Source organism: Ostrea edulis, chromosome 7 (genome assembly GCF_947568905.1).
Source record: "Ostrea edulis chromosome 7, xbOstEdul1.1, whole genome shotgun sequence".
NCBI lineage: Eukaryota > Metazoa > Mollusca > Bivalvia > Ostreida > Ostreidae > Ostrea > Ostrea edulis.
This window is the reverse complement of record NC_079170.1, coordinates 68,179,951-68,194,461: the sequence shown is the minus strand read 5'-3', so window position 1 is coordinate 68,194,461 and position 14,511 is coordinate 68,179,951. Positions and strand designations below refer to the sequence as shown.

Genomic DNA, 14,511 nt, shown 5'->3' with positions numbered 1-14,511 from the left:
CAGGCATTCTTTTTTTTGTTTGTTCACATTTACACAAACTTTCACAGCCACACCTGCACACAACACTACACGTGTAGAGAAGACAAAGCCTAGATGTGAATCAGGAATACAACCTTCTCCCTGACTGTCTTTCTCTGTGGACATGCAAGGTAAACAACATCAATAAGATTTCAACCGGGAGGCTCCCTGAGGGGAAAGGTAAGCGAGGCTCCCCAAGGGGAAAGGTAAGAGAGGCTCCCTGAGGGGAAAAGGTAAGAGAGACTCCCCGAGGGACAATGGTAAGACAGGAGGCTTCCCGAGGGACAATGGTAAGACAGCAGGCTCCCCGAGGGGAAAAGGTAAGAGAGGCTCCCAAAGGAGTAAGGTAGAAAGAGATTCTGGAAAGAAGGGGGGAGGTAAGAAAGTAAAAACACACATAAAAAATGGGCGATGATCGAAACTCGATTGTTGTTCAGTAATATCTTACTATTTTATGTGATTTACTTTTCTAACAGTATGAATATAATTAGTTTGTAAATTCTTTTGTTTAAAAACCTCAAATTACAAAGAAAACAAACAAATTTAAGTTATCCATTAGTGTTCGATTTTTTATTATTATTTTTTTAAATTACATATTTTTGATTCAAGATGACTGAGATAAAACACCTATTGCTTTCATCTAAAGCTGTGAACAAAACATTCAATTTGGCAATATTCAAATCTCTAAGGACTCTGAACTGAAGCAGGGAAAACATTCTCTAGAGGTTGACAGAGCAGACACATTAGTTCACCTCACTAAAACATCAAACTATTTACCGCTTTGCTTGCTCAAGATGCCTTCAAAACATTAGCACAACATTCCATTAGTACAATGACCCAGATGCATGCTGGGAAGCCATTTTAGTATGCATAAAAATAATTCTATATCATATTGAAAGTACTTTTATAATCTATAATATTCAAGATATTGTCATGATAAACAGAGATTATGCCAGTTATATTATCAGTTTTGTATATGATAATATACAATTTCAGAGATATCAGCTCTTCTGTGATGGAGGTACATTCAGTATTTTATTATATACTTTCAATTTCATCTCTTCTTTTTTCTTTAAAAGTTTGCGGGCATATATCACACGATATATGCCCGGAAACATTCCGGCCCGCAAACATTACGTCACAATCAATACACAAACAAATTACTACGTCGTTAATTTTCAAATTTTTCGTGTTTTTCATCTTTTACTCAGTTAAACAAATAAAGAAATTGTAAAAAATAAATTATTGTTAGTTTCTAAATGAAATTGAAAGTATATAATAAAAAGGTTATAGACTTTGTATGGGAAAATATGACGACCTCGTTTTTTGTCGCGGACGGACCTCGCAACCTCGGTCTGTCTACGCGCCAAAAAACTCGGTCGTCATATTTTCCCATACAAAGTCTATAACCTATAACTATTGAATGCCTGGGTTTGTATATGGTGTACATGCACGTATATTATACACTGGTTATGTAGATGACAATAAAAATTTGGTAAGTAAATTTTGTTTACATCAGCCGCTGGTATACATTAAACAAAGAAAAGTGGTGAATTTCAATTTTTGTTCCAGAGAATTCAATTTCAAATATTCATAACCTTGCCATAATTGTATTTCCCTGAATTTTGGGTGGTTGCATAGCAACCAGTAATCACCTTTTACATAATATGCATGAAGACAGCGATTTAAGCATTTGTATTCACTGCATGTGATCAAAAAATATATTTTGTATCTAACCGTATGAAAGACTTTAAGTTAATTAACCATCAGGGAAAAGTTGTGCATCTCAGAAATTGTGTATTACAAAAATTATTTATCAATATTATCAAACTTTATTTTCAACAAACAGAATATGATAATTGACAATTAATATAAGCCTGTTTCAAAAAATTTAGATAATTTCCAAATAAACATCAATGAAACTTGAAATATTTATAATTTCCATTACAGTTTGAAAAAGATTGCAATGAACATCAGATAACTGCAGCCAGTTTAAAATAGATCGTAATTAACTCTGACAGTTAACCATAGAATGTAATTAACTTCTGAATCCGTTAATTAGCCTTAATAACTATAGACTGTTACCTCTCTGCTTCTCTCTGTCAATGCTGGAAGACGGTGATAAATTGGCCACACCAGTCGGCACGTAACCCGCGGTAGATTTCTATCAATTAAACCACATAACACTGTTTAATATGTATCCCTCGATACAATGACACGTACCCCGCAGTAGATTTCTATCAATTAAACCACATATCACCGTTTAATATGTATCCCTCGATACAATGACATGTACCCCGCAGTAGATTTCTATCAATTAAACCACATATCACCGTTTAATATGTATCCCTCAATACAATGACACATACCCCACGGTAGATTTCTATCAATTAAACCACATATCACCGTTTAATATGTATCCCTCGATACAATGACACATACCCCGCAGTAGATTTCTATCAATTAAACCACATATCACCGTTTAATATGTATCCCTCAATACAATGACACATACCCCGCAGTAGATTTCTATCAATTAAACCACATATCACCGTTTAATATGTATCCCTCGATACAATGACACATACCCCGCAGTAGATTTCTATCAATTAAACCACATATCACCGTTTAATATGTATCCCTCGATACAATGACACGCACCCCGCAGTAGATTTCTATCAATTAAACCAGATATCACTGTTTGATATGTATCCCTCAATACAATGACACGTAACCCGCAGTAGATTTCTATCAATTAAACCATGTTTCCTCTTTTGAAGGCAATCTTCAAAACACATGCAACCCCAGATACATCGAGTATATTCTACGAAATACATGTATCTCCCAACACGAGTATATTCTAGACTACATGATTTAATGAGAGTAACGGAAAGCAAACATTTTTTTTTTTAATTTTGCCATGTTTGGGTCTGTATAGATGACTTACCTGTGGTTGGTCGTCCAGTTTGGGTCTCTTGGGACCTGATCCCGATTCTTCACTCTCCTCGACGTCTGTTGTGTCATTGTCGTCAGTCTGAAAAGTGATATCAGAATACTGTAGATGTACTATCTTACGCATTGTACTTATTTCTTCAAAGTCCGCAGTCACATAAAATTCACGTAATTTCATACCAGCAGACTCAAAGTATGTAAACTAATATAATATAAGCCGCACGCAATTCAGCAGAATTTCGTACCTGCGGACCAAACCAAAACTGATGATGTGCGGAATTATAACTCCATGAAAGCAAATACGTCTATAGTAGTATAAAAATTTATCTTACAAGTAACATCTCCCACAGTTAATGGAAAACTACTTTAGATGTCGAATATCTTACGATTTCCCGGATTACTACAGTACTCTGATGACATTGATTTACATATGAGGTTCACTTGCGGTTACAGAAATAGATGAGTACACGTAGTTACGATTGTGACTGTAGATGTAGAATATCTTACGATTTCCCGGATTTCTGACTCGTCTCGGAACGAAACCCTATTGACTGATATCATTCGTTTCTTTGCTGGTTCCCTCTCCTCCTCATCCTCCTCCTCCCCACTGTCGTACGGAATGTTGTCCTCGATGGAGGTATGTGATTGGTTAGATTTGACAGAACCCTGCTGCTGTCGACCTAGGATGTTTGAAGGAGGTACTCTCTGATCCTCCTGCTCATCTTCCTCCAAGTCTGTTGTTTATAATAAACAAATCAAAGTACTGAAAGTACTGAGAAACGCTAAGCTTGGTTTGTACTGAACACAAAATTAATATCAGATCAATACAGGTGCTGCATTTAGATTTTCATGCACTCTCAATTAATAATGGGCAATGATCACATATTAAGTGAATTTCACTTACACGGATAATTAATAGATTTAATGAAATAATTATGGACAATTGTCTAAATCTGGAAAACTATTTCTGACAGAAAATGGGGTTACAGTCCCCAAAACGGCACAAAACAGGGGTGCTCTCTCCCTGTACCTCCCTCCCCCCACCCCCTCAGTCCCCCACACCCCTCTCTCTCAGGTCTGATACCGAGTCTGACCTACCGTCATCGTCAGGCTCACTGTCCGGGAATGTGGGCAGCTTGGCAGCTAGGCTCATCTTTGGAGCGTCCTCCTATAAATGTTAAAGGTCAATTAATTCTAAAGCAGCCATTTTCTAACTGAAATTGCTCAGCTGTAATAAAATAAAAATTATACAACAAATAATCAAATTATACAACAAATTTATAAATAGAATACTGTTTATCTTTCTTTTTTTGTAAATTTCTTCAACCACAGTAATAAAATATGGACTTTAAATCAATTAATTCCCTTGAATTTACCATGATAGTTTTATTTGTTTTTATCAACAAGAGAATTTCGAGTCATTCCTTGATTCCCAGTTCTACTGACTTGTTAGACACATTACAATGAGACGCATGGAAGCTTTGAAATGTCGTCATATATTTGATGAAACTCGAACAACCAGGACGACCAATAAGAATGTTTCATTAAAATGAGCATGTGCGAAGACTTTGCTCAATGCTTAAATTTGCTGTTAATTCTAAAAACATTCTTGTCAAGCAAACCAAACATCATGTTAAGGGAGCTCTCTACTGATAGATGATGAATATACAATGTCTACATCAGATCTTACGTGTCATGTGTAAGTCATGCAATGTATACATCTTACGTGTCATGTGTAAGTCATGCAATGTATACATCTTATGTGTCATGTGTAAGTCATGCAATGTATATATCTTACGTGTCATGTGTAAGTCATGCAATGTATACATCTTACGTGTCATGTGTAAGTCATGCAATGTATATATCTTACGTGTCATGTGTAACTCATGCAATGTATATATCTTACGTGTCATGTGTAAGTCATGCAATGTATATATCTTACGTGTCATGTGTAAGTCATGCAATGTATATATCTTACGTGTCATGTGTAAGTCATGCAATGTATATATCTTACGTGTCATGTGTAACTCATGCAATGTATATATCTTACGTGTCATGTGTAACTCATGCAATGTATATATCTTATGTGTCATGTGTAACTCATGCAATGTATATATCTTATGTGTCATGTGTAACTCATGCAATGTATATATCTTACGTGTCATGTGTAAGTCATGCAATGTATATATCTTACGTGTCATGTGTAACTCATGCAATGTATATATCTTACGTGTCATGTGTAACTCATGCAATGTATATATCTTACGTGTCATGTGTAACTCATGCAATGTATATATCTTATGTGTCATGTGTAACTCATGCAATGTATATATCTTATGTGTCATGTGTAACTCATGCAATGTATATATCTTATGTGTCATGTGTAAGTCATGCAATGTATATATCTTATGTGTCATGTGTAACTCATGCAATGTATATATCTTATGTGTCATGTGTAACTCATGCAATGTATATATCTTATGTGTCATGTGTAACTCATGCAATGTATATATCTTATGTGTCATGTGTAAGTCATGCAATGTATATATCTTATGTGTCATGTGTAACTCATGCAATGTATATATCTTACGTGTCATGTGTAACTCATGCAATGTATATATCTTATGTGTCATGTGTAAGTCATGCAATGTATATATCTTATGTGTCATGTGTAAGTCATGCAATGTATATATCTTATGTGTCATGTGTAACTCATGCAATGTATATATCTTACGTGTCATGTGTAAGTCATACAATGTATACATCTTACATGTCATGTGTAAGTCATGCAATGTATATATCTTACATGTCATGTGTAAGTCATACATACACATTTTAGTTCATAAAACAACGGCTTCATCAACTGATGACAAACGAACGTCTTTTGTTAACAAACGGATACTTCAGTTCAAAGCTTCTACGCATTTGATTGTATGTGTTTTGCAAACAAAGACCAAACCAGAAAATGTGCACTAAAATTGTGAAATAAATGCATCACAACATGAGAAGAAATAGATAATTGTTTAAACTGCTTCCAGAAAACCATTGGTAAGAAACCCATTAGGTCCGTACACTGTACCGACATAAAATAAATGTGAAATATTACGTGCAGACACAACAAAATGTGTGATTTAATCTTAAGTCTTCTACGAAATAAATAATTTGGAATGAATAATTTCACTACAGAAATGAACTTCACGCCATACTTTGATGACAATACATAAAAAGATAAATAAAATCACAACAATTGCCTCGATATGAGGTATCACTAACAGTGAGGACAACACATAGAACAGAGGGAGAGGGTCAGAGGTAAACAGCGCTGGAGAATGGATGACACGAGAGTCTTACGTCAGCTTCACCGAGCTCGTCCATCCCAAAATCTGAGTCCCCGTCTCCTTCCTAATGTCATAAATATAGTCAACCAACTTAGGTCATCAACCAAATAAATATAGTCAACAAACTTACGTCATCAACCAAATTGATATAGACAACAAACGTACGTCAACAACCAAATATCCAGGCATTCTATGAGGATATATGATTAATTCTTCAAACGTTCTGCTGCAGCAGACAATCAAGCTCATTCATACACAGATCTTATTACATAAAACAAAGCTGTCTAGACATTTCAATACAGCTACATGTCATCACATAAAACGAAGCCGTCTAGACATTTCTTCATGTGTTAAATCAGACGTTGAACATGCATGCTGGTGACTGACAAAGCCAACCACTCGACAATATCTCGACGATATCTTCCAGGAGTTACTCATACACAGGGACAATATCTTCCAGGAGTTACTCATACACAGGGACAATAGGAGTTACTCATACACAGGGACAATAGGAGTTACTCATACACAGGGACAATATCTTCCAGGAGTTACTCATACACAGGGACGATATCTTCCAGGAGTTACTCATACACAGGGACGATATCTTTAAGGTACTCAATATATGTACTGTACCTGATTATTAACACAGCAAAAAGAAACTGGACATACAAATTTTATTAATGATTGCAATTAGTGCTGAATACTGCATTTTAAGCGTGTTAATTAAGAATCAATCGTGACCTATTTCTTTGTGTCTGTGGAGAATGTAGTTTTGTAATCAGGTGACTACAGGTATTCACACAACGAGCCTTCAGTTAAATGCATTCACAGAAAAAATCAAAAAGCTTCACTCGGCAAGAAAACCAATCACAACTTACAGGAATATTTTGCATAACTCTCTACAAAAGGGATCTCTCATATTAAGCACCCTCTAAATTAATGTGCTATCATGTAATATCTCATATTAAGCACCCTCTAAATTAATGTACTATCGTGTAATATCTCTCATATTATAAGCACCCTCTAAATTAATGTACTATCGTGTAATATCTTAATATATTGGTAATTGATTACATATACACAGATCACGTCTAAATAAACACAGTGCACCTCTCTTTTACAACATAAGTGTGTTTTCATGCAATCTCAGACTATATTCTTCACATTCACAGTTCATGCAGATCACTACATTCAAATCACTTAGGCACTACGTACAACAAGATCCCTCCCAAACCTTCTTGACATTTATGCAATTCATATTTTTCCCCCATAGGTTCTTAAGTTCAGCAGATGTCAAAATACATTGATAGAATTTTGACCAAATATTTCCATATAAACTAGTACCTTTTTCTTGGTGTCCGGCCCGAGGCTGATGCTGTCATCTGCCCAGGAATCGTCCTGCTGACTGTGTGAGATTCTGCTTTGTGTAGTTTCCTCCTCTGAGTCGTCTGTGGAAAAATTCATTCACACAATTCCGTTCAATTCAAATTCTTTTCATCTTTTTTTTTCCCCTTCTGTTCATAGTTCATGAAATGGTCTAGATTTCAACTAAATTCTAAAAACCCTCTTATGATTCGATCAAAACAGTAAGATGACTCCATTTGCATACATATCAACAGATGAGCCTACCTTTGTCGATGTTATTTGCAGGTAACATGTTGGTCAGGGAGGGGTCTCTGGGGGTGGTGGAGGCACTTGATGCACCCATCGATCCTCGTGGGGTCTCCCTAGGGGTGATACTACCTGCGATGCTGCCACCACCTGTAGACCTTCGAAGCTTCATGGCATGGTCACTCAAAAGCTGGGCTGCTGCATACTGTCCAGTCATGTTGGCCATGTCCTCGGCCGTGAAACCTACCGACACACAAGACAGAGTCAAGTTTACAGCGGATCAAGCTCCACAGAAATAGAAACCTACCGACACGCAAAACAAAGTCAAGCTTACAGCAGATCAAGCTCCACGGAAATAGAAACCTACCGACACGCAAAACAAAGTCACCAGACCACACCTACCGACAGATAAGACAAAGTAAAATTTACAGCAGACAGAATGAAACCCCACACCTGTTTTGTGCATAGTTTTACTTGTGATGATAGAGGAGTCATTCGCATGGGTGTAAGTCAACTTCACACAGAAATACACTTACATGAGTCTAAGTCAACTTCACACAGAAATACACTTACATGAGTGTAACTCAACTTCACACAGAAATACACTTACATGAGTCTAGTCAACTTCACACAGAAATACACTTACATGGGTGTAAGTCAACTTCACACAGAAATACACTTACATGAGTCTAACTCAACTTCACACAGAAATACACTTACATGGGTGTAAGTCAACTTCACACAGAAATACACTTACATGAGTCTAAGTCAACTTAACACAGAAATACACTTACATGGGTCTAAGTCAACTTCACACAGAAATACACTTACATGGGTGTAAGTCAACTGCACACAGAAATACACTTACATGAGTCTAACTCAACTTCACACAGAAATACACTTACATGAGTCTAACTCAACTTCACACAGAAATACACTTTTATGGGTGTAAGTCAACTTCACACAGAAATACACTTACATGGGTGTAAGTCAACTTCACACAGAAATACACTTACATGGGTCTAAGTCAACTTCACACAGAAATACACTTACATGGGTGTAACTCAACTTCACACAGAAATACACTTACATGGGTCTAAGTCAACTTCACACAGAAATACACTTACATGAGTGTAACTCAACTTCACACAGAAATACACTTACATGGGTCTAATTCAACTTCACACAGAAATACACTTACATGAGTCTAGTCAACTTCACACAGAAATACACTTATATGAGTCTATGTCAACTTCACACAGAAATACACTTACATGAGTCTAACTCAACTTCACACAGAAATACACTTACGTGGGTCTAGTCAACTTCACACAGAAATACACTTATATGAGTCTAAGTCAACTTCACACAGAAATACACTTATATGAGTCTAAGTCAACTTCACACAGAAATACACTTACATGAGTCTAACTCAACTTCACACAGAAATACACTTACATGGGTCTAAGTCAACTTCACACAGAAATACACTTACATGAGTCTAGTCAACTTCACACAGAAATACACTTATATGAGTCTAACTCAACTTCACACAGAAATACACTTACATGAGTCTAACTCAACTTCACACAGAAATACACTTACGTGGGTCTAAGTCAACTTCACACAGAAATACGCTTACATGGGTCTAACTCAACTTCACACAGAAATACACTTACATGGGTGTAACATAACTTCACACAGAAATACACTTACATGGGTGTAACTCAACTTCACACAGAAATACACTTACATGGGTGTAACTCAACTTCACACAGAAATACACTTACATGAGTGTAACTCAACTTCACACAGAAATACACTTACATGGGTCTAATTCAACTTCACACAGAAATACACTTACATGAGTCTAGTCAACTTCACACAGAAATACACTTACATGGGTGTAAGTCAACTTCACACAGAAATACACTTACATGAGTCTAACTCAACTTCACACAGAAATACACTTACATGGGTGTAAGTCAACTTCACACAGAAATACACTTACATGAGTCTAACTCAACTTCACACAGAAATACACTTACATGAGTCTAACTCAACTTCACACAGAAATACACTTACATGAGTCTAACTCAACTTCACACAGAAATACACTTTTATGGGTGTAAGTCAACTTCACACAGAAATACACTTACATGGGTGTAAGTCAACTTCACACAGAAATACACTTACATGGGTCTAACTCAACTTCACACAGAAATACACTTACATGGGTGTAACTCAACTTCACACAGAAATACACTTACATGGGTCTAATTCAACTTCACACAGAAATACACTTACATGAGTCTAGTCAACTTCACACAGAAATACACTTATATGAGTCTAAGTCAACTTCACACAGAAATACACTTACATGGGTCTAACTCAACTTCACACAGAAATACACTTACATGGGTGTAACTCAACTTCACACAGAAATACACTTACATGGGTCTAAGTCAACTTCACACAGAAATACACTTACATGAGTGTAACTCAACTTCACACAGAAATACACTTACATGGGTCCAATTCAACTTCACACAGAAATACACTTACATGAGTCTAGTCAACTTCACACAGAAATACACTTATATGAGTCTAAGTCAACTTCACACAGAAATAGACTTACATGAGACTAACTCAACTTCACACAGAAATACACTTACGTGGGTCTAGTCAACTTCACACAGAAATACACTTATATGAGTCTAAGTCAACTTCACACAGAAATACACTTATATGAGTCTAAGTCAACTTCACACAGAAATACACTTACATGAGTCTAACTCAACTTCACACAGAAATACACTTACATGGGTGTAAGTCAACTTCACACAGAAATACACTTACATGGGTCTAAGTCAACTTCACACAGAAATACACTTACATGGGTGTAACTCAACTTCACACAGAAATACACTTACATGGGTCTAAGTCAACTTCACACAGAAATACACTTACATGAGTGTAACTCAACTTCACACAGAAATACACTTACATGGGTCTAATTCAACTTCACACAGAAATACACTTACATGAGTCTAGTCAACTTCACACAGAAATACACTTATATGAGTCTAAGTCAACTTCACACAGAAATACACTTACATGAGTCTAACTCAACTTCACACAGAAATACACTTACGTGGGTCTAGTCAACTTCACACAGAAATACACTTATATGAGTCTAAGTCAACTTCACACAGAAATACACTTATATGAGTCTAAGTCAACTTCACACAGAAATACACTTACATGAGTCTAACTCAACTTCACACAGAAATACACTTACATGAGTGTAAGTCAACTTCACACAGAAATACACTTACATGAGTCTAGTCAACTTCACACAGAAATACACTTATATGAGTCTAAGTCAACTTCACACAGAAATACACTTACATGAGTCTAACTCAACTTCACACAGAAATACACTTATGTGGGTCTAAGTCAACTTCACACAGAAATACGCTTACATGGGTCTAACTCAACTTCACACAGAAATACACTTACATGGGTGTAACTCAACTTCACACAGAAATACACTTACATGGGTGTAAGTCAACTTCACACAGAAATACACTTACATGGGTGTAACTCAACTTCACACAGAAATACACTTACATGGGTCTAACTCAACTTCACACAGAAATACACTTACATGAGTCTAACTCAACTTCACACAGAAATACACTTACATGGGTCTAATTCAACTTCACACAGAAATACACTTACATGAGTCTAGTCAACTTCACACAGAAATACACTTATATGAGTCTAGTCAACTTCACACAGAAATACACTTACATGGGTCTAAGTCAACTTCACACAGAAATACACTTACATGAGTCTAGTCAACTTCACACAGAAATACATTTATATGCCAAAGACTATCAATTAAAAGTAATAAAATGGCAGAATTTTGATTATGCAATTAAAAACAGCTGTTGTATGACCTCTGACCTTTCTTGTCCTTGATGATGGTGTTGGCATTGAACTGCAGCAGCATTCTGATGGGTGTAATGGCACCATCGTAGCAGGCCAGCATTAGAGGAGTTCTGTCAAATAAACAACAATGTACTCACACGGTAACTTCACCGGTACACAGCGATACTGATAGCGACTAGCAATGTTAGTATCAAACACTGTACTCACACGGTAACTTCACCGGTACATAGCGATACTGATAGTGACTAGCAATGTTAGTATCATATGTGTCCAATACTATAACTTCAGTGTAGCCATTGTTTGCATCAGAACGCACATAATGATTTCTAAACCTTTCTGAACTTTTAATCGAGTGTCCAGACTGGATCAATAATTTGTACCTGCTCCAATCAAAGGACGAGCATGATTCGATTGTTACCTGCCTAGTTTTGTTATATCCGGATCTGACTTACCTGCCTAGCTCTAAAACTGGATCTGCCTTCCTGCCTAGTTCTGTTATATCCTGATCAGCCTAGCTCTAAATCCGGATCTGCCTTACCTGCCTAGCTCTATATCTGAATCTGACTTACCTGCCTAGCTCTATATCTGGATCTGACTTACCTGCCTAGCTCTATATCTGGATCTGCCTTACCTGCCTAGCTCTATATCTGGATCTGACTTACCTGCCTAGCTCTATATCTGAATCTGCCTTACCTGCCTAGCTCTATATCTGGATCTGCCTTACCTGCCTAGCTCTATATCTGGATCTGACTTACCTGCCTAGCTCTATATCTGGATCTGACTTACCTGCCTAGCTCTATATCTGGATCTGACTTACCTGCCTAGCTCTATATCTGGATCTGCCTTACCTGCCTAGCTCTATATCTGGATCTGACTTACCTGCCGAGCTCTATATCTGGATCTGACTTACCTGCCTAGCTCTATATCTGAATCTGACTTACCTGCCTAGCTCTATATCTGGATCTGACTTACCTGCCTAGCTCTATATCTGGATCTGACTTACCTGCCTAGCTCTATATCTGGATCTGACTTACCTGCCTAGCTCTATATCTGGATCTGCCTTACCTGCCTAGCTCTATATCTGGATCTGACTTACCTGCCTAGCTCTATATCTGGATCTGCCTTACCTGCCTAGCTCTATATCTGGATCTGACTTACCTGCCTAGCTCTATATCTGGATCTGCCTTACCTGCCTAGCTCTATATCTGGATCTGCCTTACCTGCCTAGCTCTATATCTGGATCTGCCTTACCTGCCTAGCTCTATATCTGGATCTGCCTTACCTGCCTAGCTCTATATCTGGATCTGACTTACCTGCCTAGCTCTATATCTGGATCTGACTTACCTGCCTAGAAGATCCTGTATATCTGGATTTGCTTTTGCTATCAGCAAGATCTTAGTGATTTCTTCCCTTTTCAGTTGTATGGACATGTGCAAGGGAGCTAACCCCTCCTCAGTCTTAAAAAAAGATCAATTATTAAAGTTTACAAGTAATATACTTTGAATAATAAGAATTTTTGCTTTAGTTATTTGGTATTACATTTCTGTATCTCCAATATCAAAGTTAACATTGATCATGTTCGGTTGTGCATTTTCATATGAACCTTGTTCCGTAAATTGACCGTGGCCCCTCTCTCCGTGAGAATTTTGACAATTCTGGGATGGTTGTAAAGCACAGCCAGATGTACAGCGGAGTTTCCTTTCCTATCCACAGTATCCAGCTGGGCGTTGTGTTCTATTAATAACTTCACACAGTCGTCATGGCCACATTCCACCGCCTACAAAGGACATCAATAGAAAAGTCACTTAATATCAAGTTCATTAATGCAATCCTGTAATTTGCTACATATGAAACCTCAGAAGACAATGTCTGTAAGTTTGTCAGTAAATAAATTGTAATACATGCACATATACTAAATACCGAAATGTAATTACATGCACATAATTACTATGAATCACAAGATATCATACATGTACATATACTGGTGCTGGCTTTACTTTTGCAGGGCTAAAATTTCACGATTTTTATTGTTCGGTATTTCACGATGGTTTAAATTTCGCAGATAAACCCCTTCTCATGAATGAACTAGCTCACACCCCCAAATACTTTAAACAGCACTTTGTAATGGTTTTATTTTCGCAATCGTAAATAAAATTGCCAATAGAGCGAAAATAAAACCCAAGTGAATATTTCCCCTTTACAGTACTATAAATTGATCATATGAGACAACACTTTTATCGTCACCCTTCCCTTTTCTCATTTTCTTCTGTTCAAAACTAAATCAAACACTAATACTGTAAATCTGGTTATTTTAGCTGTCAATTAATTTTAAGCGTTTTTGCGAGTCAGTTGGATTCGCAAAAATATTTTTCTCAAAAATAATTCTACCAATGATGTTTCACACACTTTTTTTTTTTTTAACATAAATTCGCAAAAATAAGAAACACAAAAATAAATATTTAGGCTTAATTTTACTCAAATTCGCAAAAATAAACTGACGCAAAAATATCCAGATTTACGGTATATGCACCTCTTAACAGTAAGTTATTTGGGGTATTATTTGGTGATTGGGTTGCAGGCTCGTCTATCGTCAATTAGCACCTCTGGTTAAAATGATTATTACCTGTTATCTTCG

General features: G+C 36.7%; 1 protein-coding gene across 14 annotated transcripts in view; it reads right to left on the bottom strand.

Moving 5' to 3' along the window:
- The window catches only part of LOC125677925 (ankyrin repeat domain-containing protein 26-like), a 101,396-nt gene that overhangs the window by 79,355 nt on the left and 7,530 nt on the right, over positions 1 to 14,511 (bottom strand). For 6 of the 14 annotated variants that reach the window (XM_056145168.1, XM_056145170.1, XM_056145175.1 and 3 more), the window contains exons 3-14: positions 13,480 to 13,653; positions 13,221 to 13,333; positions 11,892 to 11,986; positions 7,938 to 8,162; positions 7,653 to 7,756; positions 7,187 to 7,207; positions 4,069 to 4,138; positions 3,478 to 3,704; positions 2,966 to 3,052; positions 2,104 to 2,182; positions 796 to 816; positions 114 to 134 (exon numbers count right to left, since the gene is read on the bottom strand). In XM_056145168.1, coding sequence (XP_056001143.1) covers positions 114 to 134; positions 796 to 816; positions 2,104 to 2,182; positions 2,966 to 3,052; positions 3,478 to 3,704; positions 4,069 to 4,138; positions 7,187 to 7,207; positions 7,653 to 7,756; positions 7,938 to 8,162; positions 11,892 to 11,986; positions 13,221 to 13,333; positions 13,480 to 13,653 — 1,237 coding nt within the window. The remainder of the gene's footprint in view (positions 1 to 113; positions 135 to 795; positions 817 to 2,103; positions 2,183 to 2,965; positions 3,053 to 3,477; positions 3,705 to 4,068; positions 4,139 to 7,186; positions 7,208 to 7,652; positions 7,757 to 7,937; positions 8,163 to 11,891; positions 11,987 to 13,220; positions 13,334 to 13,479; positions 13,654 to 14,511) is intronic. The other 8 variants (XM_056145172.1, XM_056145178.1, XM_056145171.1 and 5 more) reach the window with 5 other exon arrangements.